This window comes from Nomascus leucogenys, chromosome 2, assembly GCF_006542625.1.
Source record: "Nomascus leucogenys isolate Asia chromosome 2, Asia_NLE_v1, whole genome shotgun sequence".
NCBI lineage: Eukaryota > Metazoa > Chordata > Mammalia > Primates > Hylobatidae > Nomascus > Nomascus leucogenys.
The window spans coordinates 62,600,793-62,624,106 of NC_044382.1; the positions used below are offsets into that span (position 1 = coordinate 62,600,793).

The 23,314-nt window shown below is 56.5% G+C and overlaps 1 protein-coding gene across 8 annotated transcripts in view; it reads right to left on the bottom strand.

The window, feature by feature from the left end:
• Nucleotides 1-2,612: 2,612 nt before the first annotated feature.
• Nucleotides 2,613-23,314, bottom strand: part of ADGRG1 (adhesion G protein-coupled receptor G1) — a 35,941-nt gene continuing 15,239 nt past the window's right edge. For 5 of the 8 annotated variants that reach the window (XM_030796403.1, XM_030796383.1, XM_030796373.1 and 2 more), the window contains 13 exons: nt 16,960-17,058; nt 15,998-16,420; nt 14,289-14,421; nt 13,502-13,649; nt 12,116-12,247; nt 11,654-11,770; nt 11,360-11,405; nt 11,015-11,118; nt 10,146-10,264; nt 7,959-8,245; nt 6,769-6,877; nt 5,679-5,947; nt 2,615-4,193 (listed from right to left, as the gene is read on the bottom strand). In XM_030796403.1, coding sequence (XP_030652263.1) covers nt 4,063-4,193; nt 5,679-5,947; nt 6,769-6,877; nt 7,959-8,245; nt 10,146-10,264; nt 11,015-11,118; nt 11,360-11,405; nt 11,654-11,770; nt 12,116-12,247; nt 13,502-13,649; nt 14,289-14,421; nt 15,998-16,420; nt 16,960-17,023 — 2,082 coding nt within the window. In that variant the 5' untranslated portion in view covers nt 17,024-17,058 and the 3' untranslated portion in view covers nt 2,615-4,062. Of the gene's footprint in view, nt 4,194-5,678; nt 5,948-6,768; nt 6,878-7,958; nt 8,246-10,145; nt 10,265-11,014; nt 11,119-11,359; nt 11,406-11,653; nt 11,771-12,115; nt 12,248-13,501; nt 13,650-14,288; nt 16,421-16,955; nt 17,059-23,314 lie in introns of those variants that run through there. The other 3 variants (XM_030796418.1, XM_030796420.1, XM_030796427.1) reach the window with 3 other exon arrangements.

Below are 23,314 nucleotides of genomic sequence, written 5' to 3' on the forward strand. Positions count from 1 at the left end.
GTCAGGCCTGGGCTGACATCCGTCCTGGCCACTTCCTGGCTGGGTGACCTTGCGTGCACTCTCTGTCACCCTGAGCCTCCCGAGGTGTGTGATGAACTCATGGATGACGCAGGAGGAGCCGCCTGCGGCCATTACATCATTTCTGATCATCAGAGCTGTGAAATTGTTGTCTTCACACCCCAACTGGTCACTGATTGGGTGGGAGGTGGGGGTGGCAAACGCGCCTGGGCTTCAGCCTAAAGGAATTGGGGCGCCAGCCACTTGGGCCAACTCTGGAGGCCCCACGGATGCACTGTGCATGAGGCCATGGCCACTTGGAGATTGGAAGGTGAAGGGCATCCCGCCAAGGTGTGTGCTTGCTGGCATCCCCCTCTGGCCCACGGGGCTGGCACTAGCCCTACTCAGCCTTAGGATCGAACTAGGGAGCCGCCCGGCCCCTGCTGGCCTCCATTTCCCCTTCCTCCCACTCAGTGTCTCCTGCTGAGCCCTCTGGGTCTGGGAAGGGGTAGGGAAGGGATGTCAGGGTCACTCATGGTGTGGGAGCAGGGGGGAATTCAGCATGGAGCAGCAGGTCAGAGCCCAGGGCTTCCTGAGCCCCAAAAACTTCCTCTGCAGGGAGGGCTGTGAAGGCAGATGAATGGCTGGGCCTGCCACTGCTCCACACCCGGCCAGCCTTCTCCTGGAGGATCTGCAGAACTCCCTCCCAGCTGCAGGTGAGGGTGAGGTGGGGCAGTGGACTTGGATGTGCTGGGCCCATCGCTGGAGCCCCATCCTGGCACCTGGGCCCTCAGAGAGGCTCGCAGTTACCAGTGTGTGAAGAAGGGCCTGGGGGTGAGCAGACTGAGACTCTGAGCACCCAGCCCACCTGGGAAGTGGGCAGGGTGGGGGCAGGGGAAGGTCAGGCAGGGCTGGAAGGAGGGCCACCTTTTCCTGTGGCCCCTTCCCTGAAAGGCCCCTTGGGGACCAGGGACTAGCCTGGAGCCACTCACAGAACCCTGAGACTCCCCCAATCCCAGGGCCAACAAAACAGTAGTGTCCCTTCTTGCCACCTCCTGCCCCAGCTTCTCCCAATGGCTCCAGTGGGCAGGGCCTCAAGTCCTCCAGCCAGACCCAGCCAGCATTCAGCCCTCAGCTGCTCCAATCCATTTCCCAAGCTAAAGGGATGTTTCCAGATGCAGGCCTGGCCACATGCTGGCAGAAAGGGCGATCCCGATGTCCAAAGCCCCACAGCCTGGGAAAGTGCATGATAAGAACCATCAGGGTAAAAGGATCAGCACGGAACTGTTGGTGCCCCATCCAGGGCCTACCCGAGAAGGTGAGACCCAATCCAAGACCCCTCCCCACTACCTGAGCCAGCCTCAGATGCAGAAACCAGATGTTTCAGAAGCAGGAGAATTGTGGAGGAACGGGGCTGGGTCATTTCCCTCCCTTCTGGAAGATGGGGGGGAGTTTCCTCAACCCCTACCCCAGGACCTAGCCCAGCCATGGGGCTCTGAGAGACCCCCTCACGGAGACCTAGAAGCCTGTAAGGAGGGAAGCTGGCTCTGATCCCCCTGCGCTGCCCAATCCGGACACCGGCGTAGGAGAGGCTTAGGAAGGTTTGGCCTCTGTCCTTTGGAGCAGGGGGCATAAGAGGAGCCCCCCACCTGCAGAAAGGTGGGGACAGAGGTCAGTGGAGGGAGTGGAGGGAGTGGAGGGAGGGCTGGCAGAACAGCAGGGCACAGGGATTCTTGGTCCCTGCAGGTCCCAAGATCCCACATTCACGCCCCTCAGAAGGCACTGCCAGTCTAGGCCCGGCTGCCTCACACCCACCATGTCCAATCCAAGACCTGAGCCTCCTCCCCTGCTGGGCATCCCCCTAGAGTGGCCAGAGGAGGAGGGAGGAGCCTGCAGAAGGGAGAGAGTGGGCTGTGGGCCTTGGGGAGGGCTTTGGCTGCACTGGGACCTCTTACCTGAACACAGTAGCAATGATCCGTTGCGACTGCCCTCATCACAGGGAAGATGGGAACCTGCGTGATCTGCCTCACCTGGGTCTTAGGAGGGGGAGGAGAGATTGATTTGGTGGAACAAGGTTAGAGGCAGGGATGGGAGAGAAGTCCAGGGATTTAATTCTTGCAGCCCACCTGCTGCAGGGTGGTCAGTAAACTGGTTGCATAAATCCCAGGACCAGGTAGCTTTTGACTGTAATCTCTTTGGCCAGATAATGTTTTGGATTTGCCAAAATTTTAAAATCAGGGGATTTCAAACCACAGTCTGGATTTCCCATTTCTCATAAAAGGCAGGTGGTCTGGCCACGTGGGCCCTCATCCCTGCAAGGCAGTGACCAGCTGGAGCTGATGAACAGCCACCCGCTCCCAGCGTGGGGTTGGGAGTCTCCAGTGCGCCACAGACCCCACCACTCCCCATTGCCTCCCCAGCACAGACACCAAGTTGCCATTTATCTTCCCCTTTGCCCTGATTGATGAGGTTTCCAGCAGTCGATTTTGTTTTTCTTCACACGCAGCCCTCTTCTCTCTTTCATGTTTCCTGATTGGCCCCAAGGTATTTGTATCAGTGACTCTTTCAATAGAAGCACAGGAAAAAGCTCAGAAGGAAATGACCCAAAATGCTTATGCCAGTTTGCTACGTGATAACAGCTGATTTTTATTTTTCTTCTTGATTCTCTTCTACAGTTTCCAAATTCTCTACAATGAACATGTACTTCTTTTTAATATCAAAAGACAAAAGAATTGGTACGTAAAAAGAACATCCTTCCCATCTTTAAGGTCAAGATTAAACGCTGACTTCTGCAAGAAGTCTTCCAGGATTCCCAGCCAGGAATGATGACTCCCTGTCCCTGTAGCTCCAGGAGCTCTTGCTTCATGCGTGCCTCACATACCAGACTGAATGTTGGCAGGGGGAGTGACCAGGTCGGTCATCTGTGTCCCTACCACCTAGCACAGGCCAGCAATCTACCCGTGTGTGTTTGTTGGACAGAATTAACCACGATGGACGGCTGAGGGCGCCTGAAGCTATTTGCAGGGGCTTGGAGAGAACCTCTTAGGAGAGTGTCAGGCTCTAGGCCAGTGTCACCAGAGGAGGTCAGTCTCAGTCCTCGGAGTGCTGGGATGGAAACCAGATGGGACTGGCATGGTCCACAGTTCTTGCCACAAGAGGGCTTCAGGAGAGGCTGAGGGCCCCTCTGAGGCATGTGCTTGGTCAGGGTGAGCAAGAGCAATGCAGTTCATACAAAGGCCCAGATGGACAGAGGGACCTAGCCCAGCCCAGGCATCGGTACCGAGCCTGGGCCAGGGGCAGGCCAAGGCTTGTGCAGTAGACAAACATTTACAGCAGATACCAGGCAGCTCCTGGAAACCACTCCCCAAAAAACAGCATTGGAATCGGGGACCCCAAGCTGTGAACGAAGGAGCAAGGAGGCCCTGGGAGAGGAGGAGAACCCCAGGGAAGATGGAGGGAGGGCTGGGGGGCTGAGGGAGGGAAGGAGCCTGGGCTCAGAGGTAGGCGAGCTGCTGCTGTGCTCCTGGCAAACGGCCTCTCCTCTGCCAGGGCTCCGGCCCTGAAGGTCTGCCCTGGGCCCCATTCGCCCTGGGTGCCACCTGAGGTTAAAATGACAGAGGATGCACAGTGCCCTCAGGGTGACCATGAGAGACAGAGCAACTGGAGCCACATTTCTGTCCCAGGCAGGGGCACAGGATTAAGGATGTGCCAGACTCTCAAGATCCAAGGCCTGGCCCCCAGCAATGAGGGCTGGGCCCAGGGGTTGTAAGGAGAGACCAGGCCTCCACCTGGGTTGGGACAGATATGGAGACAGTCCCCTCGCCAGCATGGCGGCGCGCTTCTGAGTCCCGTGGGAGTTGAGTGAGAGCCGAGTAGTCCCCAAGGCCAATTCCAAAGCCCAGCCGGGAGTCCGTCCACCATGGCAACGGCCCATCTCTCCATGGTCGCTGGGCCTTCCCAAGTCTGTGGCTGACTGGCCTGGGGCTGGGCCTGGCTCGGGGGCCACAGGCAGTGTGCGACGAGGCCGCATCTCTGCTTCATCACACGGGCAGGTGGGCTGGAGGCCTAGATGCGGCTGGACGAGGTGCTGCCCGAGCTGATGGGGAGCCTGGCGCTGTCTGAGTTGCTCTTCAGAGGGGAGGGACCACCCCGGGCCTGCAGCCGCATGGACCAGTACCAGACAAAGATGAGGAAGCCTGCGGGCAGCGAGGGCACGGGGTCAGCAGGTGGGGGAGCCCTGCCCCATCCCTCCTCCTCCCTCCCCAGCCACTGTGACTCGGGTCTGCCCCACCTCCCCACAGTGTTTGCCAAGCACGTGCTGTCGGGCACCCATGGGACCTAGCGAGCACCTCCTATGAGCCAGGCACTGTGCTAAGTCCTCGTGTGGCCTCACTGTCACAGGCTTCCTGCAGGCCCATCCTATTCATTACTATTCTCTTTTGTAAACAAGGAAACTGAGGCCCAGGAGGCTCAGGTAAGGGGACATGGCTGAGCCAGGGCTCAAACAGTGGTGAACAGGCTCTGAAGTCCACCCACTTAAGCACTGTGTGATTTTGCACCCCTCAAATTAATAGCACTATGATGTATCCACAGCTCAGTAAATGTCTGTGTGAATGTATGGGCCTCACTTACAATCCTGAGTCCCCTCATCTCACAGGCAGGAATGAAGGCTTGAACGTTAAATAACCGAAATTTGGTAACATCTCCCCACCACCAACTCCCAACTCCCATTCTAGGGTGGCCCTGTATGGGAGGCTGGCCTTGAACCCCATGAGAGCCCCTGGGCCTGGCCATACAACCCCGTTCCTTTCTGCACGGCCAGGAACAGAGGGGTGTGCACGCCTGTGTGAGCACCTAAATGTACACACACAGGTACATGCACAGAAAGGGACCCTGTTGGCATCAAGCCAGAGCCCTCACGACCCTGCCCTGGGGTCCCACCCCTCCGCCCCTGACCTGCTGCCATCTGGCCACACTCTCCCTCACTGTCCTTCCTACACACAACCGGTTCCAACCTCATGATCTTTGCTCTTGCCTTTCCCTCTGCCTGGAGCTTCCTTCCCCTAGACCAGGGCTCCCGATCCTATCATGTGCACGTGACCCCTTGGGCATTTGTGAAAATGCAGATTCTGAGGTGGCAGGGCCCGGGTGGCCCAGAGGCCGCGTTTCCAAAAAGCTCCTAACAACGCTGCTGCTGCTGGTCTGTGGACCACACCTGGCGTAGGGAGGCCCCCCATCTCTCCACTGGGGGAGCCTTCTCTTGTCTTCATACGTCTCCTATCCAGAGAGGCCTCCCTGGCCACCCTTCTTAGGGTGTCCCCCACCCCAGCCCAGGCCCTGTGCAGCATGTGCTCATGACGATGTCCCTACTATCTGGGACCACCTTTGATGGCTACACTCTTGCCTGCTGATGCTCAGTCTTCCCCACTAGAGCCGAGTTCCATGAGAACAAGGCCCACACCCAACCAGCTCAGCCATAGCCCTGTGGCTTAACACAGGGCCTGCACATAGTAGGTGTTCAATCAAGACTTGTCGACTGTGGCCTGGATGTCCCCATTTTATGGATGGGATGACTGAGGCCCAGAGAAGGGAAGTCTTCAGGTTCCCTGGGTGATCTCTTCCCTGCCCTTGCTCCATGTGTAGACACCCTGCCTGGGCCAAGGGACGGGTCTTCTCCTTACCTTGGAAGGAGGTGATGATGCTGAAAAGGTAGAGGACGACAAGCTGGAAGGTGCCAGAAGCAAAGGAGAAGAAGATCAAGGCCCAGGGCAGGCCAAGGACCAGGCTGAGGCCCAGCAGTGTCAGCACATGTGACCACTTTTGGGTGTGGGGGCGCAGCCGCAGGATCTGCACCACCATGGTGCCTAGCATGGCCATGTTGAACAGAAACACCAGGCTGAAGAGGCCCAGGTTGGTGATGTAGCTGACCAGGGAGTCCCGGATCCAGCACCTGCGGGCAAGGGCAGGAGGGCTCAGTGTGTGGCCAGCACGGGCAGTATTTCCTGGGCTGTGGTTGTCATGTTTGTTTTCAGGATTATCCACTGTTTACAGCAAGTGCTGCTTGTTTTCTATTTACAGTGTTGATGTAATTTTAAAAATACATTTGAGTTAACAAGTCAGACTGTTTAAAGGAAAATATTAAGTAAGTAATAATATAGATAGTACAAAAGTGAGGCAGAAATCACTGGGTCACAACGTAAAGAGCTGAAAATTTCAAAACCACTGAGCCAATGGGAAGGATTCCTTCCCAGCCCGGAGCTCAGGAACCCTGGCTTCCAGTTTGGGTTCAGGGGATCCACAGGCAGGGCCACTGCCAGCCTGGGTGAATCGGGTGAGTGGAAAAGGACTGGACTTCAACCCCACTCATCCTCTGCCTTTGAACAGCACACCAGCCCTCAGTGTGGCCAAGAGCGGATCTCTTCCCTCCCTGAGCCTCTGTCTTCCCATCTGCATGGGGAGACAGAGAGGTGCTGCTGAGGAATGTGGTGAAGCTCATCTGCTCCATCCCATACCCCCATTCATGCACGAGGAAACCGAGGCTCAGAGAAGGGCTGGGGCCTGTGCAAGGTCACCTGGCGAGTGAGTGGTAGATCCAGGCCTTTTCTCACCCTCCATGACTCTTAGACCAGTGCTCCAGCCACTGCCAGGCCCATTTCTCGAGGAGACTGGAACCCAGGTATCCCCTGGCCAGCATGACCTGGGCCCGGGCTGCACTCTGGCCTCTGTGCCCAGAGACCCACCTTCTTGCCCCCATCGCACACAGCCACTCACATGGAAGGGTAGATGACACTCTCTGGAGTCCTATGCACAGCCAAGATGATGGGGCCATAGTTGTCCACATCCACCAGGGCCACCAGCGTCACCAGAAAGATGGGGAAGCCTGAGGGTGGCAATGCATGTTGCTCCACTTCCCGCTCTCTGAGGCCTGCCCCTTCCCTGCTGGCCTCAGGGAGTCTGGAGGGCAAGGGCCCCTCTGAAGTTTGGGCTCCTGAAGCCCACCCAGCCCCATCTGGTGGGGAAGTTCCCCCAAGTTTGGACCCTCCCCTTCCCCATTCCAGTATGGGTTTCCTATAAGGGAAAGCCATCTCCTCCAACCTTAGCCCTGCCCTTCGTCACCCTGGGGGCCCCCTGGGAGAAAGGCCCATGGGTCTCTGCTGCAGGGCTGGATGTCACAGGGGAGATGGGAGGGGCAGACAGTTTAGGAGGGACAGCAAGAGTTCTGCTATCAGGGGACTGGCCTTGACCTCGCCTATTCGGTGGAGATTAAAAGCTCCCTAGAGGGGGCTGCCCACCTCCAAACACAAAGTCCTGACACAGAGACACCTCCAAAGGAATTTCATGCAAATGGGGGAATGGACAAAGAAGGGGCCCAGTGAAAAACCCGTGAAGAGCAGCAAGCTGGAGTCAGGGGCATGCAGAGGTTGGGGGCTCTGTGCAATGTCCAAACAGACTTGTGGCATCATGAGCCCCCGGGCTATAGGTCTGACATAAGAGGGCTGGGCCACAGGTGAACTGAACAGTCATTGGCCAAGACAAAATGCCAAAGCCACAGGGAATCTGTCACCCAAGGTCCAGGGGGATCCTGAGGCAGGGCCACTGCCAGCCTGAGTGAATTAAATGAGTGGAGCGGGACAGGATTTCAGCCCCTCTGATCTCTGAACTAGGTGCCTTTGAGCAGTGCACAACCTGCACATTCACACACAGTGGCCGGGCTCATAAATCCCATTTGCAATGGAGTGAGTGATGTGGAGAATTTGGAAGCGTTTTTGGGGATAGGGCTCACCACTTCTTCCTAAAGGGGACCTTGATTCAGCCAAGGTGAAGGACACCTGAGGATGAGTGAAGGGGGCTGGGAGGGAAGTCAGAGAGATAGGTGGAGAGGCAGAACCAGGTGCCTGGGTTTTGCCGGAGCCAAGTGGGAGAGGCAGGTCTGAGGCACCCCCTGCTCCCCAGCCACTTACCCCAGCCCATGGCGCTCAGCTTGAGCAGGTAGCCAGGGACATAGGTGCCGAAGACCTCCACCACAAGTCGGTAAAGGTTGTAGCCCTCGAGGCCCATCCAGGAAAGGCAGGCGAGCAGGGAGAAGTGCAGGAAGATGGCACTGGCTCGGCAGCCGTCCTCAGAGCCTGTCAGGGCCACCGGCTCGCTGAGCAGGAAGCTCATGTCCAGCAGGAAGACGGCCAGCAGCAGGTTCATGTGCACCTTGATGGTGTAGTCCCGAGGTTTCCTCCTGCACGGCAGGGGCACCCTGGTGGGCCAGTGTGGGAAGGTAGAGAGGGGAGTGTGCCCACATCTCCTCCAGGAAGCCTTCCCAGACTGCCCCCCAACCCCGACACACACATGCAATCTACATAGCCCCTATCCTATTCCTGTGGCTGCAGCCAAACTGTTCCCCACATCCCCCTGTGCACCTGCTGTGTGCCCAGCACCCACAGACTCAGGCACCATGTGCACGTTTAACAGAAGCCTCAGCCAGGCAGAGCGAGGAAGACAACCACAATAATAAACCCGATACTGTCAAAGTCAGAGAGGAAACACTCTGGCATTTTCACCCTGTTGGAGAATCCATGCCATCCACATTCTGTGTCTGCCCGTCTGTCTGCACGACTGTGCACCTGTGAGTCTGAGTGTGGGCTGCGCGCATCGGTCTGTCTGAGGTTTGCAAGTCAATGTGTGCACAGCCCACCCCACCCCCACTCCAGGATTCTACATGGCCCTAGAGGGTGCAGCAGAACATGCAGGCCCCAGTGTCACCATCCTGGAGTCCCACCCTGCCCTGCCCCTAACTCACGGCACCATCGTGAGCTGGTCCCTTCCCCTTGAGACTCTCAGTTTGCCCATCTGTGAAGTGGGAGGATGGTGCCCTCATAGGGTTGGGGTGAGAGTTACACTGACACAAGGCATCTGACACAGATAAGGTGCTCAGTTCCTAAGGGTTCCTGTGCTATGTCCTTGGGCATGTTTGTGAGCAGTTGGGTGTTGAGGACTTCTGCCTCCACCTCCAGCCTTCCGCCGAGCCCATCTCATCACCCAGCTGTCCTTCCTCATCACCATACCTACTTAGCTCCCCAGGTACACAGCTGTGCACACACATGACAGTCATATATGCACACACGTGCTTGTGCACACGCATAAATACAGCTTTACTTTCCTCTCCTTCCTCGTGGCTGGGGACAGTGAGAACTGAGGGTGCCTCTCCTCTACCCAAATGGGTTCAGCGCTGAGGGCAAGTGGACCCCAATTTAGGCCAAGCCAAGCAATGGCAATCTGACCTCTGCCACTTCCTCACTGTGTGACCTCAGGCAAGTCACTTACCCTCTCTGAGTGTTCCTTCATAGGGCTGTTGTGAGGATGAATTGAGTTCGCACATGTAAAACACTTAGAACAGTGCATGGCACGTGGGAAGTTTGACACACGTTAAGTATGATCATTACTGCTGTGATATTATTCTGTCCACCCAGTGCTCTCACAAATCTGCTTATTCAAAGGCAGAAATGAAGATTCTTTCCTTTTTTAAATTTTTATTTTGCTTTCCTGTCTTAATCTCGGAAAGAAACAGATTCTTAGGTGGACGCTCTCAATTTTAAATGTTGACAATTAGCCTGGCGCAGTGACTCATGCCTGTAATCCCGGTGCTTCAGGGGGCTGAGGTGGGTGGATCACTTGAGGTCAGGAGTTCGAGACCAGCCTGAGCAACATGGTGAAACCCCATCTCTACTAAAAATATACAGATTAGCAAGGTGTGGTGGCAGGTGCCAGTAGTCCCAACTACTCAGAAGGCTGAGGCACAAGAATCACTTGAACCCGGGAGACAGAGGTTGCAGTGAGCCGAGATCATGCTACTACACTCCAGCCTGGGTGACAGAGCAAGGCTCTGTCTCAAAAAAAAATAATAATAAAATAAAAATAAAAATAAATAAAATGTTGACAGCTAAAATTTGTAAATGCTATGTTATCCAAACACCACTGATCTGAGGAGGAGACGTGGCCCCCAGGGGTCAGCATGCTATACCCCCAATAGCTCGCCTAACCACACACACAGTTCCAGGTCATGCGGGCGGGCCATGACCAGAGATGTGTGCGGCGCCCTGGTGGAGGTGTGTGCAATGGAGGGTCCCCTCCCCTGTCCCATCCCTTTCAGGCCTCACCTGGAGCAGAGGTAGGCGGCAATGGTGACAACACAGGCCAGGGCAGAGACGACACAGCCCACATAGGAGAGGAGGCTCAGGTAGTGCTTGTGCACAGCGTCCACCTCCACCGAGGAGACCTGGCCCCAGGAGACAGGAGAGAGCTGGCCTCTGTGTCCCCCACCCAACCTGGAGGCTTGCCCTGCGTGAGGGGCTAACCTGGGGTCCCTGGTGGGCCTCGGAAGCCTAAGAACCCCCTCTCCCAACTGAGCAGAATGTGGTCCCATGAGTGCATTTTTCTGGAGTGGGGGCATCTTTAGATTTGACCACATTCTCAAGCGGCTTCCTGACCCACAGAGGCCAAGAACCCTTCAGGAGAGAACCCCTATTCTGTCCTGGCATTGATTATTCTTCTATAACATTTAACATGGGAATAGGTTTCCTGTGATGGAATGAGATTCCCACACCCGGGGTGTTCAAGCCCCAGGTGGATACCCACAGGCAGAATCCTACAGTCCTGGGAGCATGAATTCTGAGGTCTTGGGTGCAGTGGAGGCCACCTCAGGGGCCTCTAGAAACACTCTTGGCCCCAGCACTGCCAAATCAGAACCTAGGTGAGGGCCAGGAATCTGCATTTTTGCACACACCAAAATTTGGGAATAAAGAGCAGGGGCTTTATGAACCAGCTCTTTCACTGACTAGCTGTGTGGCCACGGGTAAATTGCTTAACCTCTCTGAGCCTCCATTTCCTCATCTATAAAATGGGACAACAATAGAAGCTACCTTGGAGGGCTGTTATGAGGAATAAATGACTTAATATATGAAAAGTGCTTGCACAGAACAAGCACACGGCCGGGGGTGTGGCTGCGAGGTGGGAGCGGGACCCTCACCATCAGCACTGCAAAGTAGGTCAAGTGGTTGCAGAAGCAGGATGTTTGGGTTTCTCTCCTGACGGTCTCACACCCAGCACTGCTCCAATGCCCCGGGCTGCTCACTGAGGAGGGGACAGCATGGGGCTCCAATCAAGTCCAGTCCTCCAGGACCCCACTGTGTCCACCCCCAAAAGCGCGACTGTGCCATTCTTCCACCCGGCCTACTCGTAGCCTGCCATCTCTCTCTCTTCAAAGTCCACCTTTCTCCAGGAAGCCCTCAGTGATTAACCCCACCTCCCCCACCCCCAGGACTCTATTTCTCTTCCAGATACTTGTCCAGCCCAGAGACCCCTGCATACTCACATGTGGGGTCTTCAACCCAGAACACACATTGCAGAGTCACATTCTTCTGTAGGGACAAGAAAGAAGGAGAGTGGTTTCTGTGACAGCCCCCCACCCCACCAACTTTACGGGCCAGGCAGAGGAAGTCTAGAACACAGTCAAGCCACCACCTGCCTCATTTGGACCTGACTGGCTGGAGCCCTCAATCGTTAGGCAATCGTTTCATTATGAAGACAAATGAGTCTAGGGGGAGGGAGAGGAAAGGGCGACATGGCCAAGGGGTGCTTGTCCCCTCAATGGCTGGCCCCCACTTACCGGCTGTAGCTGGTGCTGGAAGGTGAGCACCACGGGCTCCGTGAGGTTGGCTACTTTTGTGTTCTGCACCACAATCCCCAAGACCTTCTCACCCAGGACTTGGCTGGAATTCTTGTCCTAGATACATGGGGTTGGAGGAAGAGAGTAGGGAGGGAGTTCAGGACTGAGACGAAGGGCCTAGAAGCCCCTTACCCTCTCTAGATAACCCTCTCCCAGCACATTGCCTTGAGATGCAGCGTCTCCCTCTGGAACCAATTTTGCCCATGTAGTCATTTACACTATAGTAAGAAGAACATTGCTTAGCCCTCTCACAGGGAGATTTGCACATTGCAGTGCAATTTGTAACTTTACAAGGAAAGGCTTTGACTCCCAGAGGAAGGAGCTTATCTGCATGCCTTCTTTCCACCTCTGTCAGAAAAAAACTGCTTTCCCCTGGGAGGCGTGAGGGTGAGGACCCCATACCTGGAACAGGGCTTGGCTGCTGAAGTCCACCAGGAGGAGTCTCTTCTCAGCCTCCCCCCTCCGGCCTTTTGTCCTCTGGAAGAGTGTTCGAGGCAGCAGCACCGAGTACTCCAAGATCTCGCTCTGCTCCTCCTGCAGAGGTCCCTTTAGGGCTCAGCCAAATGCGGACCCCCAGATCCGTGCCCCCCGGCCCCAGCACACACACACACCCTTCCCTTCCTGGACGCTGCCACTTCTAAGCCCATTTCTTCGGGAAATCAAGCCTGATTCATGACAGCCCTCCTCATCCCTCCCTTCCTTGCTACCAGCTGTGGCTGGGGAGTCTCGTGGTTAGAATTCAGGACTCCAGGGCAAACAGCCCTGGGAGAACCACATGGTATTCTGTTGTCTGGGGCTGCAGATGCCAGCTCTGCCTACAGCAGCCAAGTTGGGGGTGGCCATGTGGGCAGTGTGGGTGGTTCCCAGCTAACCAGAGCCACTCAGGGGGCAGTCTCAAGACGGGGGTGTGGCTGGGTGCAGTGGCTCACACCTGTAATCCCAGCACTTTGAGAGGTCAGGGCGAGAGGACTGCTTGAACCCAGGAGGTCAAGACCAACCTGGACAACATAGCAAGACCTTGTCTTTACACAAACAAAAAATGTTTTTTGAAATAGAGTCTTGCTCTGTCGCCCAGGCTGGAGTGCAGTGGCACGATCTCGGCTCACTGCAACCTCCGCCTCCCGGGTTCAAGCAATTCTCCTGCCTCAGCTTCCCGAGTAGCTGAAATTACAGGCATGTACTACCATGCCCGCCTAATTTTTGTATTTTTAGTAGAGACAGGGTTTCACCATGTTGGCCAGGCTGATCTCAAACTCCTGACCTCAAGTGATCTGCCTGCCTCGGCCTCCCAAAATGCTGAGATTACAGATGTGAGCCACTGCACCTGGCCTTACAAAGAATTTTTTTAAGCCAGGTGTGGTGGCAAGCCTATAGTCCCAGCTACTCACAGGCTGAAGTGGGAGAATCGCTTGAGACCAGGAGTTTGAGGCTGCAGTGAGATATGATTACCCCACTGTACTCCAGCCTGGGTGACAGAGCAAGACCCTGTCTTGAAAAAAAAACAGGGGGCGGTGCATGGACAGGCGTTTAGGGGCTGGTCTTCTGTTCACATGGGTGGCCCCAGGAGACTGGTATAGGAAGCAGACCCTGCTGCTGTGCCCACGCAGGGTCCTCAATCCCATGGTTGAGCTACTGACTTAGGATGGCTATCCTCGGGCCTGGAACCTTCTCGGGAGGCCCCAGGGAGAGGCTGCAGGGGCACTGAGCTTCAGGGAGTGCTCACAGCCCCCATCTCCTGCTGGCCCCAGCCCAGCCCACATCTGCTTCCTGCCCAGGCCTGCCCCTGACCTCCTGCCGGGAGTGGATGTGCAGGTCCTGGAGGCCGGCTGTGGGCTGGAGCTTCCACACCGTGGCGTTGATCCGGTCCTCCTCGAAGGACACCGTGTTCCCCATGAATCTCACAGAGGTCAGCTTCGACTCCAGGCTCTGCAACTGCCTGGCAGGGAGGAGAAAGCAGTGGTGATGGTGGGAAGGGGGCCGGGCCAGCAGGGAGACCGAGGCAGGAGGAGGAGAGACTCAGACAGAGACACAGGGAAGAGGCAGAGGCAGAGAGAGGGGTGGGGTGGGCAGGAGAGAGTGGAGAGCGGACGAAAGAGAAAAGCAGGCAGCTGCGTGTGGGAGAGAAAGAACGAGCTGGGGGTAGGGTCAGACAGAGGAGGCTGGGACCTGGGAGCCACGGGAAAGGAGAGCAATGGGGTGGTGGGGGCTGTCCTGGGACTCAGCACCGTGGGTTCGGGCCCAGCTCCGCCTGTGCCAACCACTCTGTGGCCTTGGAGTGGCTCTGCCGTCTCTGAGCCTTGGTCTGCTGGGCTGTACCATGGACCACCCGTCCCTTCTTTATGAGGGAGAGGAGGGCTTGGGATGGTGGATGTGATGTTGGTTACTGACTCAGACAGAAGAGAACTCAGCCTGGGAGGCATGTGTTGACTCCCAGAAGGCGGAAAGAGAAATCAAAGAAGCATTCCAGTCCCAGGGAAGGCCTTGCAGTGGCCCCCACTCCAGGTCCCCGCCCTGCCCAGGTCCAGATCTCTGATGCCTTCCTGCCTCCCCTCACAGCCCCAGGTGCCACACTTACTGGCTGGCGGGGGCAGCCGAGGGCCTCCTTGAGGACTTCTGGGGATGCTTCAGGAACTGGCTGAGCAGCTGGAGGTCCCTTTTGAGCTCGCACATGTCCACCGAGGCATTGTGAGCAGCCGTGTGGGGAGGACCTGGGGGAGGGGTGGACAGGCCCCCACCGAGGCTGCCGATTCAGGTCCCAGGACTCTCCCATTCTGCCCCCTGCCACCCTGACATGACTCTGAATGCCTCGATCTTTACTTTACAAAGGGGAAACTGAGGTTTCAAGAAGTGGAGTGGACTCTGCCAAGGCCACTCAGATGAGGCCAGCCCATGGGGGCTGTGTCTTACAGAACCCGCCAGCAACACCAGCCCCAGCAGGATGCGGTGGGATGTTCCTTGCTCAGCACCCTCAGCAGATGCCTTCGGCTACACACACCGAGCAGGGAGGGCCCAGCCAGGCCTCCTTAGGAGGGATGTGGGGGGCTTGGTGGTGGTTCCTGGGACTCCACACCCACCAGCCTCCCTGACTCCAGGCTCAGGCCCCTCTGCCCAGGTAGCCTGCACCCAAAGGCGGCCGACTAAGGTGTCTCCAGCGATTAGCTGGGACTCAGATGAGGAAGACAGACGGTGGGGGTTGGAGGGTATACTTTCTGTGCCACTGAGGAAGGCAGGCCCTGGGTAGTCCCATCTTTTGAATGCATAACCCAGAAAGCCTGGGTTTCAGGTGATTTGAAATCCCTGGTCCATGTTTTTTAAAAACCTTCTACAGGCCAAACAAGACCAGGCTCAGTCTGGTCTTCAGAATGCCAATTTGCAACTAGGACCAACTTTGCCCTAAATCCTCCCAGGTTGTGGGGCAGAATCCCAGCCTGGGATGTGGGGAACCCCCCACCACTGACTGGCCTGGGCCTGCCTGTTGCACTGGACATAATCATTAGCCTGTTACACTAACACAATCAAAGTGCTGTGCCCCCCACCCCTGAAAGCCCTGCCTCAAACTTGAGGTGCTGGAAAGACATGAAAACCCCCCAGTAAACCTTCAAGCTCCTTCTGATGCTCCTCTCTTCCTGGCCACCATTCAGCATTTAATGGTGCTGAATGGCAGTGGCCACATGGTACCTGTCACACTCAAGGGGGAAGATGCAGCTTCTGGACCTCAGAATCAGCCCCACTGCTTTCCTGACCTTTGACCTCTCATGCTCCACCCCTCACCCCCACCCCACTCCAATCAGCTGCTGGGTTCAAATCCTGGCTCTCCCATTGGCTAGCTGTGCAGCTTTGGGCAGCCTCTTTGTGCCCGAGTTTCCTCCTCTGTGAAAGGAAATAAACAGTCTACACTGATGCTGAGGAAGAATTCTTCCCGGGGCTCTTGATCTTCAGTCCCTTTCCAGTCGCTGCTCTCTCACCCTGTTCAGACCTCATCCTCCTTCACCAAGACCTTCTCTGCAGCCTCAGGACAGGCCCTTGCCCCTCCATCCTCACCCCTGCCTGCCCACAAAATAACCATCAAGGGACAGTGGGGCCGAGCGCAGTGGTTCATGCCTGTAATCCTAGCACTTGGATCACACTCCTCCCCTCCTCAGACACCTTCATTGGCTTCCAAGTGCCTGTGAGCAAAGCCCAGGCTTCATGATCTGACATTGCGAGCCCAGTTCACTTTGCGTTTTGCCTTCCCTGCCTCCAGACCACTGCCCAGTTGTTTCCTCTGCCTGGAAGTTGCCTTACTGTGGAAGGAGAAGGTGAAGCTGGCAGCACTGGGCAGGCTGATGTTCTGAGGACTCCACCAGGAGGTGACAGAAGTGGCGAACAGTGGGGGGCCCTGGGCCAGGCTCTCCTCCCGGTGCTGGAAGCAGAGGAGGCTAGAGGCATTGTTACTCAGCAAGAAGTCATGCTTGCCATAGAGAAGATGCAATCTCCCAGCATGTCGGTTCCAGTAGAGGCAGAAGTGGTAGAGGCCCCTGGGGTCAGGGAAGGATCGGGAAGCAGGGTGGGCTGCAGGGAAGGGGGCATGGACTGTGAGGGCCTCCTCGGAGTTCTCGATGGAGATGCGCAGGTCTGGTGTGTGCTTGTAGTGGAGGCTGCTCCTGTGTGTCTGGTTCCGCTGGCTGCAGAAGCGAAAGTCTTCCCTGTGGCCCCTGCTGTGGGCACCTGAGGAGGCAGAGGCTGCAGATGGGACCCCGTGGCAGGGGCTGACCAGAGGCATGGAAGGGGACAGGACCTGGGCTGAGTACATGTGAACCTGGAGCCTGAGACTCACACACATTCCAAGGGTCTACAAAAATGTGTTAGGCTTTCCCACTCAAAACTTATCAGCATCAAACTATAAAAAGAGGAAACTGAAAACGAATAGTAATTTCAAAGGGAAAACATATTTTTAACAGCAATGAAGTATTTAATGAGGCCATGGCTGACACAGACGGTTGTGCAGGTGGTACACTGCACAAGAATGCTCTGGCTGCAAAGGTGAGTGGGGCCAGTTCCCCATCCATGTTCCATACTCTAAGCTGTGCACTGCGGGGCTGCACCTACCAGAAGGAAGGAGTGTCTTTTGCTTTTCTCCAAGGTACTCTCCACTAGCTGAGCTGTACCTGCCTAAAGGAGTTAGCATGTGTGCTGGCAGCCACCCTAGGCACAGGGGCATTTTAACGTAAGTTCCAACAGCCCAGGGCACCCCTGGGAATACCTGCCTTGGACCAGGAAGAGCAGACTCAGCAGGAACAGTGTCATCTGCAGCAGCGACTGGGCAGTCATTTTCCTCCCACGGAGTCACTCTTGAAAGTCACCACCTGGAAGAGGCCAGGAGTGTTAGCTGGGAGTGTGGACTGTGTGGTGATTGGGCTGGCCCTGCAGAAGAGGAGGCCAGTGTGGCATGGATGTGGGAGGTGAGCTGGGGAAGCAAGTGTGGAAACAGCCCATGGACCTCCCCAGAGCAGCCAGAAGCTAATCAAGAGGCAGTGAGGCCAGGCGTGGTGGCTCACGTCTGTAATCCCAGCATTTGGGAGGCTGAGAAAGGAGGATTGCTTGAGCACAGGAGTTTAGACCAGCCTGGGCAACATAGTGAGACCCTATCTCTACAATAAATAAACAAAATTAGCCAGGTGTGGCAGTGCATGCCTGTGGTCCCAGCTACTAGGGAGGCTGAGGTGGAAGGATCACTTGAGCCCAGGAGGTCGAGGCTGCAGTGAGCTATAACTGCGCCACTGCACTCCAGCCTGAGTGACAGAGTGAGACTCTGCTTTAAAAAAAAAAAAAAAAAAAAAAAAAAGGGAAGGGGGTGGCTGTCCAGAGTCCAGCTGAGTTCCAGTTGCAGTTCCACCTTTTGCCCACTGCAGGACCTTGTGTAAGTCACTCAAAATCGGGCTAATCATAGTACCTCCCTCCTGAACCCAGAGTGATGGGATTATCTTGTCTAGAATTTGGCGTGAGGGTTCTACCTGGAACCATCACCACCTTGCCCCTCCAGGCCCAGAGGGAACACAGAAAAAAGGGGGCTCCCAGAGTTCTCCCCAGCTACCTCCCTATCATCATTCCTGAGACCTAGCTCAGAGGACACCTCCTCCAGGAAGCCCTCCTCAACTCCCTCCAGAGTCAGTCCCAGCCTCCTTTGGTTCCCACGACTGGCCGAAGCCCCTCCCCACCCCCACTAGCCTCCTCCAGGTAGTGGGAGACAGTGCATTCCCTCCTTCTTGGTCAGCCAGGGAGCACCTGATCCATCTCTGTGGGCAGGCCCTGGCTCTACAGAGGTTGCTGGATAAAGGCTGTGGGGATGGACAGTGAAGGAACTAAAGGATCAATGCATCCGCGACGCCCTCTACAGGAGCCAGAGGGGAAGGGTGCTTCCTATTGTGACCGCCAGGGGGAGCCAGTACCCAGGGCCCGGAGCATCTGGAACAGCAAAGGGACCACGGTTTCTGCTGGGGACAAGGACTCGGTATTGCCCCGCCCTGGCAAGGATGGAGCAAACCTGACCCCCTAAGCTCTCTATTAGCTGAGCTGCTACTATCTGCCAGCCTCTGTGTTGACCCGTCCCACCCCTGCATCTGCATTGATTCTCACTCCAACCCTCTGAAGTGGGCACTGCTGTTGATCCATTGCACAGATGGAGAACCTGAGGCCCATGGGGTTAAATGACTTGCCCAAAAATGCTCCCGAGGCCAGGGGCTTTCCCTGACTGGTCAGGACTGTAGTGCCTGGCAGGGAACCTGTAACCCTGGCACTTGTAGAGTTGCCAGAAGGCTTGGCCCTCCCTATGGCCAGCTGGCCCTGTGGCAGAGCTGGATGCTCACAGACACAGACAGAACCTCATCCTGCGTGGCGCGGCAGCTGGCCACAGTGACAGAGGCAGTCATCGGCCACAAGCTGGAGAAGACGCGTGGAGTCTGAGTTTGAGAGAAACCAAGGAGGACTTTCAGGAAGAGGTGGCTTTTGAACCAAATCATTGAGAGCAGCATTAAAAGGAGGGGTGTCCCAGGCAGGAGCTCAATGTCTCCTTCCTGGGCTAGTCCTCCCTCGGATAAACCTGGCCCCTTTGACTGAGAGCCAGTCCCCTGCGTCCCACCATGTGGAATGGAACCCCAATTTCTCAGGCCTTGTCAGTTCAGTCGTAGGTCAAATAGGCTCATCATCTTGCCCTGGTGGCATCAGAGAACCCTTTGAGAAGAAGGATGTGAAAGTGTTTTAGGGAACGGCACCATTTCCCAGGTTGCGATTTATAAGCATTTTGATTCCTTTTGAAACTGCCTCCTGCCACCTCCGACCAGCGGAAGGAAACCCAACATCCGGGGACAGGGACATGTCCCTTCCAGACTCCCTCTTTCCTTCTACTTCCTGTCAGTCTCTGTTGCTGTCCCCCTCTGATTGTCAGTCCAAATGCCACTTCCTCCAAGCAGCCCCTCACTGCTACCACCACTCCCTACCTGTCAACTTGAAGCTGACAAATCATTTGCAGAATTTGGATCCAAAGCCCAAAGAGGGCCAGTGACCTCGTGAGGTCACATAGCAAGCAAGAAAGGAACTGGCCAGAATCCATGCATCTCCCTGGCTTACTGAACTTCAAAGTGAGCCTTCACTGTCAGTAGGCATGGCTGAAGGACAAAGAAGAACCACTGCGTCACTTCAGCCCTCCTGGATTGGCCCTTGAGAGTAAAGGAGGGGAGTACAGGTAGTGAGCTCCCCATCATTGGAAGGAAACAAGTGAAGCGACAACATGGGGTTCCATGGAAGAAATCCAGACACACACAAGGGACAAACTGTCCCCGCCACTTCCTGAGTCATCCCCACTCCACCTCAGCTGTTTGAACAACTATTCCAAGGTGGACAGCTCTGGCTCCATTAACATGCTTGAGGCTTGAGGGGGAGGGTTCCTTTAACCCATGGGGTAGACTCTAGAGCCAGACTGCCTGGGTTCAAATCCTGACTCCCTCACTAGCTGTGTGTCCTTGGGCTAGTTACCCTCTCTGGGCCTCGCTTTCCTCACTTGTAAAGAAGAATAAAGAAATCAAGCTCACCTCAAAGGTCATTGTGAGAATTAAATGAATTGATACCTGCAAACAGCTTAGAGGCAGGTGCCGTGAGTCTCAGCTAAGCATCTCTGTACTTTCTAAACAGCTCATGCCTGCCCCTAACTCAGCCCTAGGGGCCTGTCACAGGCCCCTCCTCCCTGTTTCCCCCTCTTCCGGTACGGCCCCCAGCAGCCAGCTCACCCACCAGACCACCTTGAGGGGAAATTCTTAGAGCATGAAGCTTCCTTTCCGGGAGAGTGCAATGGAAGGCTAAACCCCACCCAGAAAACTTCCCTCCTCCAGAAGCCCGTTGGGGCAGGAGAGCTGGGCTGGAGACAAGAAAATTGCCACACAGATTGGGCTGGGGGGGGCGGCACTGTCACGCTTGTCCGCTTAGCGCCCCTCCTTCATCCCTGCCTGTGCCACCCCTCCAGATCTGCCCCACGCACACACACCTGCCACCTGCCCACCCACCCACCCAGGCGCCAGGGATGTAGCATGAATCTCCGCACAGACCCCTGGGACCTGACCTGTCTCTGCCTCTGGAGCCGCAGAACCCCAGCACTACAGGGCCTCAGCCATCAGGCGCTCAGTACCAACCGCGGCCCCACAGGCAAGGGCCTTGCCTCGGCTCACACAGAGCCAGAGAGAGTAGCTGAGCAGGGGGCATTCTAGCAACACCCCCACAATGATAATGTTAGTGGTGACATCCATGTTATCACACCAAACCCTCAGAACCACCCTGTGATACGGGTCCCACTGCTACCATGTTACAGATGCGGACACTGAGACTGGGGAAGGCTGTGTGTTCTGAGATCACACGGGCGTAGTGCCAAGTCTCCCCCTCCTTGTAGAGCTGGCATTGGTAAAGGCCCCAGAGATGCACATCCTTCCCAACTCCCCGGCTTTAGAATCCCCCCGAAGGGAAGGAGAGGAGAATGGAGAGTAGCACAGAGAATCCAGCCTGGGATAGAGGGTGCTGGGGCTGAGGCCCAGGGAAGCCCCCACCGCCCCCAGCTTCCAGAGCAGCCGCCCTTGACCTCAGACCTTCCATAAACACACATAGGACAGAAGAGGCCAGTCCAGTCTGACACTATGGGGGCCACATCATGGGGTTCCCCAAGGATCCAGCAGAGTGGAAGACGGCCAGGGTTTGTCTGAGCTGAGACCCCATCCCACCACCAGCTCATCCCCCGCCCCACCCCCAGGGCTCCAGCTCCAGACCTGGCTCAGCCCTGCCCCTCTGCACGGTGGGCAGGGGGGACCCACGGCTCACTTTCTCCCGGGGGGCCTGAGTCACTTCCGTGTGGAGCCACGAGTCACCGCTGCCCAGGCCAAGCTCCTGGAAAACCCATTTCCTCGGAGGATGGAGGTGGAAGTTGAGTGGACAGGACCTGGATGGCTCTGGGATTAACCCTTCCCGGGCAGGCGCCTCTTTGCCGTCTCCCGCCAGAAGACTCACGAACCTGGCCATCCACTGCTTCCTTCTTCCCTTTACACACACTGGCCACTGCCCGCCCCCGGGCACAGGCATCCCACCCCCAGACCTTTGCCCGTTGCTGTCCTTTTGCCTTGGATAGCACCTAGCCCCGTGACATTCCGCTCATCTTTGAGACGAGCTAAGACAAGTCCTCCCCGTGAAGCCTCACCTACCCGTCCATTCCTTGCCAAAATTAACGCATGTTCCTGCTGGCCCACAACCCACCCTCAACACAACACGCCCCCCATTGCCACAGGCGCTCACATCAGAGGCTCCCAGGCCTGCCGGTGGGTCAGACCTCCCTCTGGGAGTGAGCTGAAATGCAGATTCACAGTCCCGGCCCACAGAGGGTCTGATGGGGTGGGCTTGGGAGCTTGGCTTTAACAAGCATCCCGTTGATGGACACACTGCAGGCTTGGGAACCACGGGCTTATGAACCAGGGAAAGGCACCAGCAGCCCTGGTTTAGAGATGGTCAGAGAGGGGAGGGACTGGCCCCGCATCCCTCAGCTGCTAGATGGCAGGGCCTGGACTCGGGGCCAGGGCAGCCTGCGTTCCAGCACTGTCTCTTCCCTGCCCTGTGACGCAGACCCAGCATTTAGCGGGGCCCGGAAGGGGACTCCTGAAAGACATCAGAAGAAGGGCAGGCATCAGGTTGTGGGGTGGTGGGGTGGGAAGGGAGTCAAGGAGGGAGGAATGAGGGAGCCCCGGAGGCAATCTCCAGGTTCCAGCCTAGTCTTGCCTACCTGGAGGCCTTCCCCTCAAATGGGCCCTCACTGGAAGACGCAGAGGGGAAGGCCCCCCAGCTCAACTTCCACTGCCCCAGCTCCCCTCCCGTCCACAGCTGCTCTCCCGTGGGCTGCTGGGGCACAACACTGAGCTGCTGAGCCTTTGGAAGCAAGGATTTGGCCCAGGGGGGTCGGGCAGCAGGGCGAGGGTGAACTCCTGCGAGTTACACAGGCATGTGGGTGTGTGTGCGTGTGCATGAGTGTGTGCATGTGCATGAGTGTGTGATGAGTGTGTGCCCATGCATGAGCGTGCATATGTGTGTGTGCATGGGTGTGTGTGCCCGTGCATGTGTGTGATCAGTGTGTGCCCGTGCATGAGTGTATGCGTGTGCATGAGTGTGTGAGGAGTGATGAGTGTGTGTGCCCATGCATGAGTGTGCATATGTGTGCATGGGTGTGTGCCCGTACATGAGTGTGTGATCAGTGTGTGCCTGTGCATGAGTGTATGATCAGTGTGTGCCCATGCATGAGTGTGCATATGTGCGTGTGCATGGGCGTGTGATCAGTGTGTGCGCCCATGCATGAGTGTGCATATGTGTGTGTGCATGGATGTGTGTGCCCGTGCATGAGTGTGATCAGTGTGTGCCCGTGCATGAGTGTGTGAGGAGTGTGTGATGAGTGTGTGTGCCCATGCGTTAGTGTGCATATGTGTGTGTGGATGGGTGTGTGCCCATGCATGAGTGTGTGATCAGTGTGTCTGCCCGTGCATGAGTGTCCGTGTGTGTGCATGTGTGTGCCCGTGCATGAGTGTGTGATGAGTGTGTGCCCATGCATGAGTGTGCATGTGTGTGTGCATGAGTGTGTGTGCATGAGTGCCTGTGCCCGTGCATACATAGGGATGCATAGGGCCAGGAGGAGAAAGCAAGAGAAGGCGGGGAGCTCCGCAGAGGAACAGACTTCAAAGCTGGGGAGGGGACAGGGAGGGCGGGGCACAGTGCGAAGAGCAGGACTCTTGCAGGTGTTTCCTCCATGGTGGGTGGGGTGGCATCTGGGAGGACCCTCCCTCCAACGGTTTCCAAACTTTTTTTATAAAAGTAAATCTTACTTGGAAATAGCATGTACCCAACAGCTCAAAGTAGACACCCCTGTCAGACCCAGGTGGCACTCAGGGCTACGCCCCACTCCCAGCCCAGTCCCCCAACCCCTCAGCCGCACCCATGGGTCCTGGGATAACAGCTTGCAAAGGCAGAAGCACTCTCTTCCCCCATTCCCACCCCCCTCCCCCATTCCCACTCCCTAAGTGGGTGACTGAGGTCCAAGCTAGGTGACCACAG